This window comes from Hemicordylus capensis, chromosome 4 (assembly GCF_027244095.1).
Source record: "Hemicordylus capensis ecotype Gifberg chromosome 4, rHemCap1.1.pri, whole genome shotgun sequence".
Classification (NCBI taxonomy): domain Eukaryota; kingdom Metazoa; phylum Chordata; class Lepidosauria; order Squamata; family Cordylidae; genus Hemicordylus; species Hemicordylus capensis.
Window position 1 is genome coordinate 257,220,801 of NC_069660.1, and position 21,434 is coordinate 257,242,234.

The 21,434-nt window shown below is 42.0% G+C and overlaps 1 protein-coding gene across 14 annotated transcripts in view; it reads right to left on the reverse strand.

Annotated features, from left to right (window-relative positions):
- The window catches only part of ST18 (ST18 C2H2C-type zinc finger transcription factor), a 366,586-nt gene that overhangs the window by 103,394 nt on the left and 241,758 nt on the right, over nt 1-21,434 (reverse strand). Inside the window, exon 1 of one of the 14 annotated variants that reach the window (XM_053249369.1) lies at nt 7,811-7,913. The exons of the other annotated variants lie outside the window; for them this stretch is intronic. Coding sequence (XP_053105344.1) covers nt 7,811-7,848 — 38 coding nt within the window. The 5' untranslated portion in view covers nt 7,849-7,913. Of the gene's footprint in view, nt 1-7,810; nt 7,914-21,434 lie in introns of those variants that run through there. 14 annotated transcript variants of the gene reach the window in all.

Consider the following 21,434-nt stretch of genomic DNA (forward strand, 5'->3'; position numbering starts at 1 on the left):
TGCCCCTCCCCCACTTGCTATCCTGTAGCACACTCACCACCTGAAGCCATTGCCTCATGGGGGAGCCGCCACTGTTGTGAGAGGTAGAACTCCAGAAGACTCCTGCAATTGTTTTCTTCTTAAACTGAGCCCTCCTTTATTTGGAATAGTGTGCAGTATTTCAACCAGCACAATGGATAAGGCAGTAAGAAGACGCTGAGTGACCACATCTGATGTACCATCAGCTGTGAGAGACAGAGCATAAGACTTTGTTTCACTCTACTTTAATGGTACCATACTGCCATTTTAATCAGAATATGGCAGTATCCAAGCAGAAAAATGAAACTTTATGCAATTAGTACTTTCAATGTTTAAAAAGGGAAAGCCTGAAGCTTGTGTTGTGGAACCCTTAAGATGCCTCTGAATGCTTCTAGGCATAAAGGAATTAACATAGTTAGAAATATTGGTAGCATTCCATTCAGTGAGAAAAAAATAATAGGTAATAAAAAATGTTATATGCTTGCCTAAATACCTTACGTATTGTGCCATTTCCTAACTTCAGAGCACTTCATATCAATGTAGAAAGTGCAGCCCTCTTGATCTCACAAAACCCTTAAAGTGGCCTGAGGAGTAGTCTGAACTGTATACTCCTGCACTGACAGAAAGAAAGTAAAAATGCATGTCGTCATGGGTATGTACTGCAGATGTACAGGAGACATGTAGATTTACAAAGAGATGTACATGCATCACAGGATTTCTATAATGTTGACTTCTGATGTTCAATCAAAACAGATTCTCTCTGAAATAAATTTTAATAACAGTTTTGAATGTGGCCATACTCTGCTCAGTTAACTTCTAATGCACATCATGGCAGACATATATGGAGTTGGTGTAAAAGTAAAACTTTCTCGAACCTTTGACCATCCCTAACAATAATAAGTCTGAAAACATTGTGTGTTTATCTAGAATTCCACACTGGGGAGCACCCATTTCCCAGCCTAGATATGGCAAACTTTCATGAACCCTGCTTCAATGAAGTTCTCAATGCAATTCCTTGACCTCCCACTATGACTTAATCTCTCCTCCCTTTAAGGGAGGAGAGCTGGTCTTGTGGTAGCAAGCATGACTTGTCCCCTTAGCTAAGCATGATCTGCCCTGGTTGCATATGAATGGGAGACTTGATGTGTAAGCACTGAAAGATATTCCCCTTAGGGGATGGAGCCACTCTGGGAAGAACAGAAAGTTCCAAGTTCCCTCCCTGGCATCTCCAAGATAGGGCTGAGAGAGATTCCTGCCTGAAACCTTGGAGAAGCTGCTGCCAGTCTGGGTAGATAATACTGAGCCAGATGGACCAATGGTCTGACTCAGTATATGGCAGCTTCCTGTGTTCCTATGACCTCAGCCTAGTATGTTGCTATTGACAATATCTATATCTGTGTAAACCGCTTTGGAAACGTTTGTTGAAAAGTGGTACATAAATATCCATCGTATTCGTATAACATTTAAAAACTGGGAGCTGCAGCATAGGAGTACAGATAATTTTATCTGCTTAGGAATTGAAATAAGTCAGTCTTATTCTGCAACTCTTACTGCATTTTCATGCCTGGGGTAGTTAATGACATTGGACTGGATCCAGACTTATGCCTGCACAATGGCACGTGTGCAAGGGTTTTTGCTCCCCTTCATTCCTACTATAGTCCCTCAAAAGCCACTCCTGAGAACTGAGGAACTTGAAGATATGCACCATTTTTTAAATGTTTATGTTTTTGTTTTAATCATTTTTATATCCTACTCTTCCTCTAAGGAGCCCAGAGCGGTGTACTACATACTTAAGTTTCTCCTCACAACAACCCTGTGATGTAGGTTAGGTTGAAAGAGAAGTGACTGGCCCAGAGGCACCTAGCAAGTATCATGGCTGAATGGGGATTTGAACTCGGGTCTCCCCGGTCCTAGTCCAGCACTCTAACCACTACACCAAGCTGGCAACACCATGCAGGGCATCTTCACAAACCAGGTCCAAGCACCATCCACAAATGATTCTTCACTTGTGGAAAGTTTGTGTGCTCAGTTTCTGCAACATTTCCAATGCTACCCAACCCTTCTGACTGTTGGGAGTGGGGGGCAGAGAATATCCTTTGTGCTTGTGCCATTTCACAAGTGCAGATCTAGTTCCAACCCATTGTGAGCAAATATATGATCATGGAGATATGACTAAATCTATTGTTAGTATACATTTTGTTCATAATACTGTGGATATAACACAATTTTTCAGTTAATATTACAGTGTTTCATTGCAGCATCTTTTATGCAATGTGACTCACTGACAGCAATTTGCTATTTCCATGACAAGTCTGCCAATGACGGGTCCCTCTTACAAAAGCATACATAGTACTGCATTGTTCAAGGGCATTCTTTCATGCCCAGACCTTCAAGGTGTGCATGATTACAAGAGAAGAACCTTTATGTAAAGTTTCCTTTACATATGTGGACCACATATTTCCACTGAAATTTGTAAAGAGATTAACCTACACCAGAGATTCACAACCTTGGGTCCCCAGATGTTATTGGACTTCAACTCCCACAATCCTCATCCAAAGGCCTTTGGGGCTGGGGATTATGAGAGCTGAAGTCCAATAACATTGGGGGACCCAAGGTTGAGAACCACTGATCTAGACAACTGAGTGCACATGCACTTTTGGATCAGCATGACAGTATTTTATGAATATTTCTCAATAATAAGGTATTCATTACAGCCAAAATGAATGCCGGGCACCTCTGTGAACATGTTTGGCCCATATGAGAAACACCATCCCTTTTGATCATTGGAGATTGGAGGAACAGCCAAACTCCTACCTTCCCAACACACATTCAGAGAGAAGCATTACTCCCACTTTGAGTTGGCTTTGTAATGTCATATAGCCACATCTGATTGCCTATGTGATACTACCATGAAGTCATTTACAGTGAGCGTAGGAAGCATTTCCTTCCCTTTAAGCATTTAAGCATGGCATCATTATATAGGCAAATCTGATCAGGCATGTGCGTTTGTGATGTTATCACCCCTACTCCATGGTTCTTAATTGCTTGGTATATAGAGAGGGAAATAAAATAGTGTTGAAGAAGCGGTGGAGAGGGGGAACACAAACAACCATGAACATAGTTGAAATACTTGTGGTGGGGGTCTGTCAGGAAGCAATGAACACACACTACACAGCTATATTTTCACCAAAACGTTTTGCAAGCAACCATTCAGCACAACCTTTATAGTCACACACACAATATTTTTTTATCTGACACAAGGCTGCTATATTTGGCCACTATTACTTTAGCTGAATGTGATTAGTATCATTCAAGCATTTTAGTCCACTCAGTGCTAAATTTTGATCCCCAATCAGCCTGTTCTACATTAGGCAAAGCTGAAAATGTAACAAAAAGAAATAGAAAAATACTTGTTGCTAGAACGGAAAAGAAGGCTTGGCTGAATTAGACTTGCAAAGCACCAAAAGGTCATCTAGTTTAACTCTCTGTTCAAAAGCAGAACAAGTTATTTGACCCACACCTGATCCTTATTTCCTCATGTTAGTGATGCCTTACACAGTAAGATGAATTAGTGATACCCTGCTAACTGAGCAAAGAGGCACCTTTTTAAAAAGTGGTGATTCTCTTTATTTACTGGGGGGAAGCAATGGGCCCTATCCATCCCTAGCACAGCACCCCTCCAGTGGTTATTGCTAGTGTCTATCTTGTGTTTCTTTTTTAGATTCTGAGCCCTTTGGGGACAGGGAGCTATTTAATTTATTTATTGGTTGGTTGGTTTATATCTGTGTAAACTGCTTTGGAAACTTCTGTTGAAAAGTGGTATATAAATATTGGTCATATTCATATACAGCATTATGATGCCTTCTACAGTATTATACAGTGATGTCTGGTACAGTACTATGAATTAGCACTGTCCTTTAATTTTGATTTTGTGATGTAGAATTGAGGATTCTACTCTACAGTTCTAATGTAGAACAGAATTGAGGATTGCTATTAGAATTGCTTATTATTAGAACACAAGATGGATCAGACACTCTGCTGAGCAAATAAGCACATTTTTAAAGTGGTGGTTCTCTTTATTTAGCAGTGGGGGAGCAACTGGCCCTATCCATCCCCAGCACAGCATCCCCCCATCGCTTTTGCCGGGGTCTATCTTATGTTTCTTTTGTAGATTGTTAGCCTTTTGGGGACAGAGAGCCATTTTGTTTGTTTGTATCTATGTGAACCACTTAGGGAACTTCTGCTGAAAAGTTGTATTGTAATCTACCATCACTGTATTCATTATATTGTAGTCTATCACCCTGTTTTTCACAGTGACCAACCAGATGCCTCCTGGAAAAGGAGAAGCAGGAAGGAGGCAAATGACTTTCCAGCAACTGGTATTTGGGAGCAGTCTGCCTCTGAACTTGGAAGTCGCATATGACTAGTAATCATTGATAGATGTCTCTTTTCAAGGACATCTAGGCTACTAAGGTAAAACAACAGGTAGCATATTGCAGGCGTGGCCCATGAACATGCCTCTGGGGTGGGGTGGGGGCGGCGGGCAGCATCTTTAAGTGTAAACAGAGCCGGTGCTCTGTGCCGCCTAGCAGCCCCCACAGCAGGGAATCGCCTCTGCCACTCACCTGGCTCCCACGGAGGTGAGCCCCCACCTGCGGCCAGGTGAGTGGCAAAGGCGATTCCCCGTTGCAGGGGCTGCTGGGTGACATGGAGCACTGGCTCTGTTTACACTTAAAGATGCTGCCTGCCGCCCCCCCCTCCCCCGAGGCACGTTCATGGGCTGCACCTGGCATACTGAATACTGTACAGTAAGAAGTACTGCAGTTAATGTAATAACATTTTCAGAACTGCTTATTGGCTAAATTCCAGTTATCCAAGGTTCTCTGTTATTCAAGAGAACTATATACACACCGTATACATTTTTAGTTTGAACAGCCCGTCTGATCAATTGATTATCCAAATGTTTTACATATTTCCCATTCAATTTGGATAGAAAGAACACCAACAGACAATCAGAGAAGATGAAAAAGATTGCATTTCATTCATCACATATATATATATTTTCCTACCTAGAAGGGAATCTTCCTCATTCCTTCTAAATGTATATTTATTTACACAAGTATACATAAATACATAAGTTCCTAAATATGAAAGTAAATACTTTAGGAGTATGTTCCAATCATTATTTTGGAACTTAATATAAACCAATGTCTCATTCCAACTTTTTCTTAGTAAATACTTGTACTTCAGTCCTAACAAATATTTTGTGGAGAGAGACCATTGCTTTTTGCTGGACGAATTCCCATGTAATGTGCTAAGGGAGCCTGTTATTAGAAAAGTTTTTCTTTCTCATACACTACACACAAATTTGCAAATATGTGTCAAGCTGTAGTTTGTCAAACAGTAAGCCTATAATTTAGCTTCTCTATTACTCATCTCATAAATTCAAGCACTAATAGTTTTGTTGCTATTTATCAATGGTCTGCTTGTTGTCATGGAACACTGGTTCAGCTGTCAAGGTTACTGGGGAATCTGAGACATAAAATGGAAGAAGGCTTTTCTTATGAATCAGAAGCCAACATAACACATTCGCTCAATATCCCATATGAGCAGACTTTTGATGAAAAGTGCTAAAAGTACTCTTCGGATATTTATGGTTTTTTTAATTGAACGCTGGTATGAAACCTAAGTAGATAACTGTAAAATGTAAAGCTAATAGTGAATCAGTGCTATCATTTGCTGTGCCAACAAATGAATGCTTGGAATGGAGTGGGCCAGCTTCTTCTCCATCAGACAGAATATGGCATCATGGACATCAACCATTTCTGATGGTGTTTTTGGCCAAATTCACCAGCCTGATGGTTTTAAGATGTTAGGCTCAAACTCATATTAAATCACATGCTGCAGAGTAAGTTTAGGGATAAACGGAATTAGATACAAGAGCTGCTACTGTAGTTCTCACCAACAGTTCATCATTATAATCATCATCCCCCCACCCCGCATCTTTCCATTATCAAAGAGAAAACTAAGGTGGCTTATATCACAAAACAATTGCCATAATCTAAAAACAATTCCGCGATCAAACAAGCCTGCCGGTTTAAGATCATTTTGGCTCATGCTCCAGAGTGTGACTCTGCTGATCCTTTTGGACTCTCTGTGGCTTTCGATACCATCAACCATGGTATCCTTCTGGACCACATGAGGGGGGTGGGATTGGGTGGCACTGTTATACAGTGGTTCTGTTCCTACCTCTAGATTCCAGATGGTGTTGCTTGGAGACTGTTGTTTTGAAAAGTGAGAACTAAAGTGTGGAGTTCCACAAGGCTCCATGCTGTTTCCAATGCTTTTTAACATCTACATGAAACCTCTGGGAGAGATTATCAGGAGGTTTGGTGCTGGGTGTTATCAGTATACTAATAACACCAAGATCTATTTCTCTATGTCAACCTCATCAGGATATGGCAAATGGCATATCTTCTTTAAATGCATACTTGGAGGTGGTGATGGGCTGGATGAGGGATAACAAACTGGAGTTGAATCCAAATAAGACAGAAGTACTGACTGTGGGGGTTGGGACCCAAGAGTTGGTTTAGATCTGCCTGTTTTGGACAGGGTTACACTCCCCCTGAAAGATCAGATATGTAGTTTGGGAGTGCTCCTGGACCCAAAGTTCTCCCTGATTTCTCAAATTGAGGCAGTGGCCAGGAGTGCTTTGTTTTTATCAGCTCCAGCTGATACAACAACTACGTCCATTTCTGGAGGTAAATGACCTTAAAACAGTGGTACATATGCTGGTATCCTCCAGGCTTAACTACAGTAATACTCTCTACAAGGGGCTGCCTTTGTATGTAGTCCGGAAACTACAATTGATACAGAATATGGCAGCCAGAATGGTCTCTGCGACAACTCGAAGGGACCTCATATCACCAGTTTTAAGGGTACTGCACTGGCTGCCAATATGTTTCTGGGTGAAATACAAAGTGCCTGTTATTACCTATAAAGCTATTCATTCATTCATTCGATTTTTATACCGCCCTTCCAAAATGGCTCAAATGTTTTTATTTCTGTTTTTATGCTACTGTTTTAATTGTTTTGTATTTAAATATGGTTTTAAATTTTGTACACTGCCTAGAGAAGCACATATCAGGTGGTATAAAAATATGATAAAGAATGAACGAATGAACAAACTCTGGGAATTTGGAACCTAAGGTTGATGCCTCACCAGGCATGCCATATGAACAGTAATGATATTGTGCAACATCATCAATTGTGCTCACTTACACGCACCCACACTTTCCCTTGGTCTCTGAGGCTCAAATCAAGACAAGGAAAGATGGAGTATTAGCATTAGCAAAGGGAGCATCTTTTGAGAGATTGCTTAGAAGGGTATATTCTGTTATAGTATTCTTTCAATATTTGGGGTCTTCTTAACCTCACCCAGAACCTACTAATGTCTGACAGATCACTTTATTCAAATGTCTAGGCATTGAGCCAGTTCAGATGATACTGGCTGACCAGCCTTGCTCACATGTAATGCAGAACAATTTAACTACAAAAAGTTGTATTTATGCCTTGTATGAGAGGCAGTTTGATGTCCCTCACACTTTCCTCATGTGAGTAAGAGGCTTTGGGACTGTTCAGCAGAAGGCAGGCAGGACATGCATGCTCACAAACCGCGTCACTCATGATAGTCAAAACTGACCCATTCTGTAACTGCCTGGAGGCTTTCCTCCACATTCTCACAGTTCCTGATTCCCTGAAGTCTGAAGTAGGAACATTTCATTTGGGTTACCTCATTTTCTCCAGCAGGGCTTTCCCACTTATACACATATCCTTCTAGTATATTCACTTGCAGCTTTTTCACTAATTCAGGCAGCTTGAGTTGCTTGGAGTATATCCATCAATTTGCTTTTCAATTTGCCTTATTATCACCACCTCCAACCTTTCTGTGGGTGATGACTTTTTTCTTGATCTAGTTGACTTTGCTCCTCAAAAACCAAAGCAAAGGCTTGCTTCTTCCTTTTATAGAGGTTGTCTCCAAAAACATATTTCAGCATCTGTAGATTGTAGAACACATCCCACCTTGGTATCAATATCATGTCTCCATGTTACCAGATCTCAGTTCGTTTGAGCCAGCCAGTTTGAGCTCGGTAACTGCACTTCTTCCAGGTAGCAAAACATATCAGCATTAGCATGGGTATCCCAAAGAAGGACAGATGGACAAACATTTATACCTCATAGAATTTAGAGCTGGAAGGGATCTTCTAGTCCAACTCCCAGCTCAGTGTAGGTAACTACTACAGCATCCTGACAGATGACTCTGTTTGAAAACCTCTAGAGAAGGAGAGCCCACCACAGCACTTTCTCAAGGTAAGTCTGGTCATAAATAGGAAAATTCCCTAAAAGTACTTCAGGATACTTAAAGGTAGACAGGCAGCTATTAACTTGGCAGGATGGAAGGAAGGAAGGAGAAAACCCCAGGCTTTGATATTGTCAGGAGCTGAGCCATGGGCAGCAGTCGCTAAGGGGTGCAAATCTCAGGCCAGGACAGGGAAAGTTAGAGAAAGATCAGATGATCCACTGAGTAGCCAGTCCAGGGCCAGGGAGCCAAGATAGACACACACAGAGACAGATAGACACACCACTCTTCAAAAAAAAATTCTCAGAGCGGTCTACATAGAAAAATAAAACATAAATAAGATGGTCCCCTGTCTCCAAAGGGTTCACAATTCAAAAAGAAACATAAGGTACACACCACCACCAGCCACTGGAGGGATGCTGTGATGGGTGTGGATAGGGACAGTTGCTCTCCCCCTGCTAAATATGAGTATCACCACTCTAAAAGGTGTCTGCTCAGTTAGCAGGGTCTACTGTCGTTGTCTGAAAGGAAGCCAGTTACAAACCTCACAGCACGAATCCTGGAAACCCAAAAGCTGCTACAGTGCAGCAAATCACCACAAGGAGCAGCAGTAGGCAGAGTCCCAGCCCCAGGGAGCCCTGTCCTTTACTAAGGTGACAGACAACTCATACACAAACCAAGAAAGACAAATTAGCATTGCTGATTATATTTCAAAGTGGAGTTCTGACACTGTATAATCATACCTTTCTGAAACCGAACACCTGTCCAATTTATCCACAAGCTATCCTTAAAATGGGAAACCCAAAAGTGATATCCAGCATAGCACAAAGAGCTGTCACGGAAAACAATCTGGCAGGGAAATTCTTGTTCATGCACAGAAGCCCTTATATGCATCTAAAGGGGTTTTCAAAGCATGGCCTAAAAGTGCAATTTTAGATCTATTCATGTATAAACAATCCCATTAAAACTTCAAAATTGTTAGCATGTAACATTGTTTCAAGACTTCAGCAAGAATTCTGACTTGGGCAAGACTTTAGCATGGATTTCAAAACTCCTGCATGGATCTGTCGAATTCGATCCACAATCATACTGAAAAATAAATCTTAAAAATATTGGACAATGCATATTAAAATCAATAATATATGAGACTACACATCCTTGAACTATTTTTGTATATTTGGCCTATTTTCACAAGGAATGCCTCAATCAGGTTTAAATAATGTTGCAAAACTTAATCAAGTGGATTAGTTGATTCATAAAATATTGATCAGCTAAAAGGTGCCCTCAATTAATTCAACTGCAGATTTTTAAAAATAAAGTTATGTTTAATACAAGTATTTATAAAAACTATAGGTAGCAAGCACCATCTTAAAAGTAGGGATATGCAATAAACCGGTTTGCCCAGTTTGGTTCGAATTCAAACCGGTTTCTCAAACCCCTCCCCCAGTTTGGTTCAAATTCAAACTGGTTTTAACTGGTTCAAAACTCCCAAAGTGGGTGGGGTGGTAGTTGGCACCCATGGGTGTCTACCACCCAACCCCCACAGCAATCTTACACAAGCAGTGGTGGTGTGCCCAAGGGGGGGTGCCCTGACACTCCCCTTTTGTGCCCCACAGCAGCAGGTACCCTAACAAAACACACTGAGACAACTAAGAAGACAACCTCCTTGAACTCAAAAGCCACCACAGAAACACACCTGTGCCTGCACAACTGGGAAAGTCAAGACCACCAAGCAGCCAAATTAATAACAGCGCACAGAGACTAGCCAGTAACAACAACAGCCCAGCCAGGCAGCCACTTGGTGCAACCAACAACACAAGAGACTACTTGCGGCTGGGCAAGGGGCAGTAAGAACCCAGGCTGGCTGCTGGGTGCATGCCTTATGACTGTGTGGGGAAAGAACTACTCAAGCGTGTCTCTGACCCACCACATCTTTGCTTTGGAGGCCACACAGGGTCCATTCAGGTCTCTCTACTATGGTTTGAGACCTGTTTATTAATGTCTGGAAAGGTGCATTAGCCTACCAGAGAGCCACTCATCTGGCCAATCAGAATCAATATCTCAGCTAATGCAAAGCCAGCAAATTGAGCAAAATAACTATTACAAAATGGAGGAGGACAGACAGTAATTGGAATGAGCAAAAAAACCAGGCATAAGGCATGCATTGATTGCACACACGAAGAGATTGGGAGAGCAGAAGAAAGAGCTGGCCTGGTGGGTGAGTGTCACTTTAAGTTGTTCTCCTTCAGCAGTGTGACCCCCTCCTTGCTTCCCTCCAAGGAGTCTGCATGCCTGCCTGGGTTCTTACTGCCCCTTGCCCAGCCACAGGTAGTTAAGTCTCTTGTGTTGTTGGTTGCACCAGGTGGCTGCCTGGCTGGGCTGTTGTTGTTACTGGCTAGTCTCTGTGCGCTGTGATTAGTTTGGCTGCTTGGTGGTCTTGACTTTCCCAGTTGTGCAGGCACAGGTGTGTTTCTGTGGTGGCTTTTGAGTTCAAGGAGGTTGTCTTCTTAGTTGTCTCAGTGTGTTTTGTTAGAGTGCTGCTGCTAAGGGGCACAAAAGGGGGGGTGGCAGGGCACCCCCCTTGGGCACACCACCACTGCTAGAAGTAGGGTGGGTCATAGGCACCCAGGAGTGCCTATACCCACCAAACCCCAAGGCAATAGGGCACTCCTGTGATTTTTTTGTGAATGTTTAAGGTATTTTTCAATTTCCCATAGGAAACAATGGGGATTTGGGACAGCCCCAAACTCCACCTTTGGGGGGTGGCAGGGAACCCCAAAGTGGCTCAGGGGGCACGGCAGGGATGGCCTGAAGCCATCCCTGCAACCCGTAAGTGGATAGGATAAATTGTTCTGAAGATATAGAATTTTAAAGGTAATAATTTGGACTCAATAGAATAGAATTGCCTGCAGTTTGACCTACTGACCTACATTGGTTGATGACTGAACTGAGGCCAACAATTAAGGGAAAGTAGTTCTATTGAGTTCAAAATATTACCTTTAAAATTCTATATCTCTTGAACCATAAATCCTATCCACTTGGGGTTTGCTGGGAGTAGTAGAGGCCATCCCTGCCATGCCCTCTGAGCCACTTTGGGGTGCCTTGCCACCCGTCAAAGGTGGGGTTCGGGGATGCCCCAAATCCCCATTGTTCCCTATGGGAAATGCCACCTCCCTAGAGACCTCTATGTGTGTGTGTGTGGGGGGGGGGTCTCTGGTAGCCTATGAGATTTTCAGTAGCTACCAGAGAATCTACACCCTCAATACCTCAGGAACAAACATACCCAATACCCCAGGGTTTTGTGGGTATGGGGGTGGTTGGCACCTTACGTGCACTGCACAGCCACCGCCGGTGCCCCCCAAGTGGAGTTGTAGGGCTACTGAGAACTCCATTATTCCCTATGGGGAAAAAGCTTAAAGATGCGTAAACTTAAAAAAAAATTAAAAATCAGTCCTTTGCCAAAATCCTTTGAAATAATTCTGGTAGCTTCCTTGCCCCCAGTGGGCATGACTACCCATCCCACCCTGCTCTGGGAAACCCCGGTCCCCCCGACGTGAAGCTATACATTTGCTGGATTCCTCATTATTCCCTATGGGGAATTCAAAAATACTTTAAAAACTCACCAATAATCGGAGGAGTATTCTATTGCCTTGGGGTTTGGTGGGTGGTAGGCACCCCTGAGTGCCTATCACTCACCCCACTTTTGTGCCCCTAGGTACTCCACATAGGGGATAGGGGGCTGATTCATGTCCCATTAGACCCTATGAGAAAAATAATTAAAAATATTTCAAAAATTCATTTAAAAATTGTTGGAGTGTCCAATTGCATGGGGCTTTGGGTGGTATTTGGCACCCATGGGTGCTTCACAATAGGAAATAATGGTCTGGTTTGAGTCCTGTTATAGTTTGAGTCCTGTTATAGCATTAAAAAAATCGTACAAGTGTCCGATTGCTTTGGGAGTTGGGTGGTAGGCACCCATGAGTGCCAACTACCACCCCACACACTTTGGAAGGTTCAAACCACTTCCAACCAGTTTGAATCGAAACCCTCCCCCAGTTCAGTTCAAATTCAAACTGGCAGCTCGAACCTAATGGCTGGTTTGGTTTGAATTCAAACATTGAACCAAACCAGTTCAAATCTGAACCAGTTCAAATTCAAACTGGTTTGCACATCCCTACTTAAAAGTTGAAGAGACTCCTGTCTGGAAAAGAAAGCTGTTATATGAAAGCTCTATGCTCATTATCCTGCCCCTTGTTTCCACTATATAAGTTTTTTTTCCCCTCTTAGGGAAGGTTTAGGAACTGGCAGGGATGTGAAGTGCTGATAAACTCAGATTTTTGAGTGTATATAGAATTCTAAAAAGAAAAAGCCTCAAGGTATGCATTTGATGTGAAGACTCAAAAATTTCAGGGTGAGCTAGAGGATGATTACAGATCCATACTTCAAGAGGACACTCACTCATGCTCATCTATATATCACAATCACACTTGACCCAAATCCAAATAAAGAGCTTGTAAAACAATCAGGTGCATGGCTATATATCTCATGCAAACACTACTGATTTCACCAATAGTTGTATATGCTCAGAAATAATCAGGATTATAAAATGTTCAATATCAATACTTATATCTTTGTGTATTGTAGCGCTTAGCAGTGTTGAAGCAATGAGTTCATCTGAAACAGATCCTTTTTCAAAGCTCATAATGCTTAATCTCTGCTCAGGTGGTATCCTACACTGAGAGAGATCTTGTTTTGGTCAGTTCCTGTCAGAAGAGGATATGAAGAAGGGATAGAAAGGATGAACAGAAAGACATCTGCTCAAGAAGATTAATGCTCTTTCCATACCAATCGCCAATTAAAGTTCTGAGGAGGAGTTTAATTTAATCTATGTTTGTGACGTCAGGGCAAGCATACTGACAAAAAAAGATGAAAGGAGGAAATATAAAGGTTTGGATGACAATGAAGATAAAAGGGGAATGAAGATTCACAAACACCAATATTAGGGCAAATAGCATGAAGTTATTAAAGTGTGCAAATATACAAATGAAAGGCAAAGAAGAAAGTGAAAGAGTGCTGGGGAGAGGGGGTACATAATAATTGAAAAGAAAATACATTATGATGTAACTGGAATCAGATTGGAATTTCAATATCAAAGGATCACGTCTTTTAAAAAAATAATAGGGGGAACAGAGGAGGTTGTGTAGCCTTGTTGGGTAAAGAGAATTTATTAGTCCTCCTAAGAGGAGGCTGGGGAGGAATGGGTAATGCTGTCGAGTCATTATGCTTTGAGGCTGGAGATGTTTCAGACAGTAAACTAATGTTATAGGCCACCTGACCAAAAGGAACAATTGGACTGTGAAATGACTGAGGAAATAAAAAGAAGCATGTAAAAAGGCCAGAATTATAGGAAGTTGGTAATAACCCAGGAGAAGACATGCAGCTATAATGAAATCTATGCGTGCCTGGAGTTCATTGTGAAACATGGAGAGGGGGGTGGGGGTGGGTCTCAAATACATATAGACAGCTTGCTAAGAAACCTAAAGTGCAATAAGAATTGTGTTGCTGCTCTCTTTTTCAAAACACATTTTACTATCATAATGATTATTTTGAACCATATCTTAAGCATTGCCCACCAACCCTGGGCTGTTAGGGAATAGGTAGCTTTGGGCAAGAGAATGGCAATCATCAATTTATACCATGGCCTAGTATTTACCAGGATATTAAATTACATTAATAAAAACTGGCAATTTTCCAAAAAAACCAACACAAAAAAACCCACCACCTGAAAACTCATCCTTTCACCCAAGCTTTCTCAGCTTCCTAAATTTTTTAGGTTTTAATCATTGGTTTATTTTTAAATTTTAAGTTTTTGGTATATGTTTCTAACTTCTTTTATGCTATTGTTAACCGCCCAGAGATGAAAGTTTGGGGTGCTGTACAAATTTGATTTAAAAATAAATAAATAAATAAATAAACAAACAAACAAATAAATAAACAAATAAATAAAACAAAGACAAGTCTCAGCATTAACCTGCATGTTGTTGCCTTAGCTGTGTCAATCAAAAACTGAAAATTAACTTCTAAGATTAGAATGTATTTGTTTAGCAATCCAAGTTAGTGGAGGAAACAAAGAAGATAAATTACCCAAAGAAGAGAAAGTCACTGAAGAATTAAGTTCACTTTACGCTTGAGTTAAACTAAGGCCCCGTTTAATCAGCCCTCTCACTTGCTTGCACTAGGGGTGTCAGCTTCTGAAATAAAATAAATTCTGGTCTAGGTGGGGGTCTGAGGGGTTCAGGGGCAGAGCCTTGAATTGTTTCAGCGATGGCGCCAGGGGGCAGAGTCCAGGAACACATCTGGTGAGCGGGAAGCCCAGGCCTATTTCTGGCTGCTTTACAAACTTAGCTTGCAATGATGGTGGGTCTCCATTATCATGAGCTTTTATGACTGTATAAAGGGGTGATGGTGCACACAGAACTCTCAACACGTTGTATCCAAAGATTCCCATCCTTTGAGAAGCCCCAGTCATGACTCCATATAGAATGGCCTAGAATTCCTTGCCACACCAAACACATGACTCAGGCAGCTCACCATTAATCTAGGCAGCCTCAGACTCACACTGTACCTGTTCTTTGTGACCAGGAGGACCAGGAGACCTAACTAAGTATGAAGACAGTGTGAGTTAGGCAACAAGCCCCCCCCCCCCATCAGGCCAATTTCATGGAGGGCTAAAAAAAAATCCCTACCTGCCCCCTAAAAGGTGTCACAGTGTGGCATCTTTGCTGAAGCCACACTGTGATTATGTGGGAGGGATGGGATCAAAGGGAGGGGTGCTGCTCAAACACTCAATGTGGGAGCAGTGGATCCAGGAAAAAAATGGGATGCATTGTGGAGCACTGAGGGATGGGTCCAAAGCCCACACTCATCAAGGACAGGAGGGAGAGATGCTGCTCAAACACAGAATGAGTGCCTGAGACAGGCAGGCTTCCAAACAGTTTGCTTGCTCTGACTCTTCAGGCCCCTCAACCAGAGAGAGAGCCACTCCAGCCCTGTGCTTTGTTCAAGGCTGGGTGGGGCAAATTTGCTACACCCAAGACAAGGTCAAGCGAACAGCAACAATGTAGTCCACATGTGTTACAGTATAATGCAGAAGGGCTTTCCTTTCTTCTGGAAGTACCAGGAAAGGCTGTTCATGCACTGGCAATTTACTAGGATGGAGCTGTTAGAGTTACTAAAAGTGATCAAGAGCTGTAGCTCTGGTTTTTAGATGTAGCTAATTAAGGAGGGGTCTAAAAGATGGAGAAAGAAACAAGGGAGGATTTTAAACAGACCTATAAAGTTTATTGCAGTAATGGTTAACATTTATAACTTGTTTAATTAATAGTAGAGTGAGTGGTTGACATACATGATGTAATAACAAGAGTAGGTGAATTTTGTCATAACCCTTTAATAGTGCTGTGAATTATGTACAATATAGATTATTATCATTATAAATATCCATGCACTGTGCTGAGAATGTCAGTATAAAATACTTATAAACAACTCAATATAGGTGTGAATCTACTTCACAAGGGTTACTGCTTAAGAATCTCTCATGTGGCATCTCCAGATGTCATGGAGAGTGGTGAGGTCATCAGATAACATGGAGAGTGGTGAGGTCATCAGATAAATATCAGACACATAATTTGAACTTGTCCAGTTGGTGCTCTGCATTTCACTTCAATATTATTCTCCAGCTTGGAATAAACCTGAATCAGAGATCCTGTGCCTTTTTCCCACCTTGACACCATTAATATACAGATATAGCACCCTAAACTAATGACAACAGATACAGCAACCAGCCTTAAAACTGTCAATGAAGACATTGAAGTGCTGGATAGCTTCTGCTTTTTAGGATCAACCATCAACAGTAAAGGATCCAGCAAGAAATACACCACAGATTAGCACTTGGTAGGGTTCAATGAAGGCTTTGGAAAGGATATTTAGACACCGTGACATGGCTATACCTACAAAGATTAGAATCGTTCAGACAATTGTTTTTCCTGTGACACTCTATGGATGATAAAGCTGGACTCTGAAGAGGCAAGATAGAAAAAGTATTGATGCTTTTGAACTTTGGTGCTGGAAAAGACTCTTGACAATATCATGGACAGCCAGGGAAACAAACAGATGGATGCTAGAACAAATCAATCCAGAATTTTCACTTGAGGCACAAATGATTAGGGTCAAACTATCATACTTTGGACACATTATGCGAAGTCCCAGCTCCCTTGAGAAGTCCATAATGCTGGCAAAAGTTGAAGAAAAGAGAAGAAGAGGACAACCAATAGCAAGATGGATGGACCCAATTATGACAATAATGAATGCACCACTGAGAGACCTAAAAGGCCAAGTTGAAGACAGATCATCCTGGAGAGAATCTATATATGTGGTCACTAAAAGTTGACACCAACTTGACAGCAATTAATCAATCAATAGCACCCCAGGCATTGGGGACCTTGGAAAACTTAATTTTCCTAGGCTGCCTGAACCTTTCACATGGACATGATATGGCCTAGAAATGACACTTCCCAGGGCTTCTTGCACATTTAGCTCTACAATTGAAGCATTCAGTTTGCCAGTGATGGAGGAAGCCTCATAGAGAGGTCTCCAGTAGCACTTCACTACACTCTTGGCTGTAGGGAAGGGATGTGAATTATAAGGATTAGCTGGAGGGCTCACAAGAGTTTAGGAAGGTATTCACATACTACCACATTCCCAGTGATCATCAGGAGTGTGAAAGGTCCAAATTTTGACACTGGGCTAAAAAAAATAATTCTTGATTTTGTTTTTCACTTATTCAAATTCCAAATGAAGCTGGGGCATGGGAAAACTCATCATTACTTGTTTAGCTTTGATGACTATGTGGCTAGAGTCTAGGCATGATCAGGAAATACCCAGACACTTGGCACTGCTATTTGGATGTTTTTATCATCTTTACTGGGTTGGTTGTAATGGTCTCAGACCACACTAGACTACATACATTTTGCAATATCAAGTGGTAAAGGTTTTCTAAGACTGTACCAGCTGCCCATGGGATGTTTGTGTCACATGACTGGGAGCTTTCTCAGCTGGAAGTTTTGACTGAAATTCAGCCTGTAATTTTGAAAAATGCATGTTTTGATTTAATGTTCTTCACTAATATGCTAATTTTATATGAGCAAAGAGGTGTTTTTCTCCCCTCATGGGAAGTGTTCAGATATGCAACCTTCTCCCTGCAGTTTGAAGTGGTATGGTCTAGGAGTATAGGACAGATTCTGCTAACTGTATAAATTGGCACTGTCATGTAAGTAACTGGGTCCTATCATTAAAAAGTACAATATGAGATAAATTAATAAAGGATATCTGCACATATTTAGACTACCTGTGCTAAGATTTCAGACCTCAGTTTGTCACAAATAAAATATTCCCCATAAGTGTAATCCATTTCCTTCATCTATGGAGTATGGCCAGATGTCCATTCTATTGCTCCAAGACTATTGGCATCCTCCACTGAAATTGATGATGCTGTTGGCCTGCTGCCTTACTCCTTCTATCTGGTTGATTGTAGAGGGGGTGATAGGCAGCTGCTACTTCTCACTATGGGATCAGCCTTGTGGAGTTCCATTAAGATTCAATACTACCATTTCTCACTTGTCATGAATATGTTGATAATATCCGGTCCTTGTGCAGCTGTAAAAGAATAGTGGGTTCTACTTGAAAGGTATATGTCCTTACCATCCGTAGTATAAACACATATTTGTGGGAACTGACAGAAAGTGACATCATTTACTGATAAGGAATACTTCCCAAGGAATCCCAAAATAAGAAACAGTGGCCCACATGTTATGTAGGCTTATACGCCTATTTCCGATTGGCCAGTGCTGCTGTAGGCACCTAAGGAAACGCCGGCAGTCTTGAAAAAGTGTGCAACTATTTAAAGTTAAGGAAATGCCAGCAGTCTTGCACAAGAGTGAAAGTGTGCAAATACTTGTGTGCCTACTCTTTGGGAGTGCAACTTACATTGGAAAGAATGCAAGATGCACGCCCAAAGTGACACTGCAAAATAATTTATTTTTACACTTGCAGTCTTGCAAAAGACCACCAGCACAGCCTTAGATGCTTGCAGCAGTGCCAACCAATTGAAAATGCTAGTGTAGGTTTGTACAACATGTGGTTCAGTAGTGGGATCTTCATAGGCTTGGATTACTTTTTATCAGCACCAAGAACTTGATGTAGCTGCTTTCACCTTTGCATGAGAAGGCCCTATTACAGTTCACACGATAGTACTATCTAAAGCAATATATTTTTGTAACCACATGAAACAGCAGATATCTCAGCACACAATAATATATTCAGTGGAGAAGGCAACCAATCATGCAATACATATATGGTCTTGCAACACTTCCTTTTAGCAGCATGCACTCCTGTTGTATTATGACCATATAACTTTGCCTCTATTTGCTCCTACTCATCACAGATCCACAGGGCATGGTACTCTGTTGACATGCTTTGATTCAAGCATGCCATCCTGATCGTTCCAGCTTCTACTCAGTCACCATGAAATAGCCATCTTGCTTCTGGGTGCTATAACGACATTTCCTTCATTTCAACTTTACATATTTCCATCCAATTGTGCATTGTGTACAATGGAAAACCTTTTCCCAGTGCAAAACAAGAGGAATTGCCAAAATCCACAGTAACTAGGTACATTTTTTAAAAAGTAAGCAACCTCAAGGGAAATGGAGAGCGCTCAAAGTATGGGTATCAACAATTAGCAATTAGAAATAGGTGGTTTCTGCTAGGATCATGCCAGTTTGGCTCAGAAAGTAAGCTGAGCACTACTTGTTTCCTCCACAAAATTGGAAGGAATTCCAATTCAGAAGTCACTTGCTCATCCCACCAATGTGCAACCTACCAAACTTGCTCTCTGACTTTAAAACAGATGTAGCAATAACAACAGTGACAGCACTCTGTTTATGATGAGAGGGAAGGAGGGAGGCCTGCCTACATAGGTCTCAGTGGCCTTTTGGGAATTTCATTTTCCAAAGGGCTGACGACATTGTAGCAGAGTCAGTGTAGTACAATGATTAAAGGGCTGAACTAGGGTTTGGGGAGACCCAGGATCAGCTCTCCATTCTGTTATGAAGTTACTGGGTGTCCTTAGAGCAGTCACTCTCTCTTAGCATAAGCTACCTCATAGGGTTGGTGTGAAGGTTAAAAAAAGGGAAATAACCTTGTAGATCAATCTAATTCCTTAGAGAGAGAAATAGAGGCTGTTCTCAACCTGGGCTAGGGACATCCAGCCGGGGTTAGGCTGCATGTGAGAACTGCTGGGATCAGGCCTGATTCCAGTGGGCCAGAACTGCCTAGCCTGGCTTTTAAGCCCGGCTGTTAGCGCTCCCTTACCTCTGGCTACCTGTTGTTGTGCAAGCATGGGCTGCTTCCAGCTTGGCTGCACACAGAGAAGGACACATAGAGTGCCCGTCTCTTGGGGGAATGCCCAATGCAGATTCACGGAAACCAGGACAGCAAGTCCCAGCCTCTGTTTACCAGCGCTGCCTGAAGCAGCATGGAGATTCATCCTCGCTGCTCTTGGCAGCACTGGTTGTGTAGGCGTGTAGCTTGCATGTCACCCAGACTGTGGGTGGTTGTCTGGGGGAAGGTGGGTTGAACCTTGCCTTCACCCCTGCCTGTCCAACCGACTGTGTGCGTGATCACGTGAACAGCCGCATAATAACAACAACTAATAGTGGCCAACATAATGGGCAGCCCTCCGTTGACATTAGGGACCCACAGGGGTTGCTGTGCCATTTGAAAGGAAATCCTAACAGCGTAGTGCAATGGGGCTGCTGCGGAATGACTTAAAACCACTTCTGGGCAGCCACACAGCACTCCCTCCAATGAAAGAAGCACTGTCCATCTGCCTGGAAGTGGTTATAAGTCATTCCACAGCAGCCCCTTCACACTACACTGTCAGAACTGCCTTTCAAGTTGTCTAGCAGGCCCCTAATGTTGACAGGGTGTTGCTGAATGGTAGATCACATGTTTTGCATGCAGAAGATGCCAGATTCAAGCCCTGGTATCTTCAGGTAGAGATGGGAAATACCCTATCTGAAACATCTCTCAGTTAGTGTAGACTATACTGGCCTAGTTGGACCAGTGGTCTAACTCAATATAAGGCAGGCATCATGCTTCCCCCATTTCCTCTCCACTTTAAACTCTCTCCTCTCAAAGCAGCTTCATTTACTTGAGAGAGTCATCAGGGCACTGTCACATATGCAGGCCGTAATGTATAATAGCCCCAAAGATGTTAAGTTCCTTGTTCTGAATGTCAGGGATAGGGCGCTCACATCATAAAGTTTTGGGTGGTGGTGATTGAAAAACAAGATCAACCCAAGTCTTTACCATATCTGTGTTGTATAAAAACCTCATTTCCTTCATGTGCTGCCACCCAGCACATTTCACTAGGACCCGGACAATGTGTCCTTGAAGTTTCCTTGATTCAAGTACTTAGAAACGGGATGTGAAGAATTGAAAAAGATTTTTTTCTCTTGAAGGATTGTTGGCATCTTTTAATCTACATAATGTGCTTATATACTATTTTATCTAATGCTTTCAGTGACCCAATAATAACACAAGGACAAATGAAAATCATGCCACTAGTTTTGTAACCTGGCTTGTAGTCTGATACATAGTATTTAGAAAATGACAGGAAACTCCATTTCTCACATATAAAAATGGGATCAGAACCTCCTGAAGATCCACTAGGATGCAGTTTCTGGCCTTGAAGTTTCCTGCTGGATACATAGAACTACCACGCAGAGGAATCACATCCCCCCCCCCGGATATTATGTGTTTATGTAAAAGAAAGTCCAGAATTACTAAATTGGAATTTAAGTCACTTAGTATTTGAGTAACCTCTACAAAGTACAGAGAAAACCCACTAAGATGGGCAAAGGCAAAAGCAGACATTTCAGCAGGCAGTGTTCACTCTTTCTTACTTGAGAGAAGTGTATCAAAAATATTGAGGGGCCAA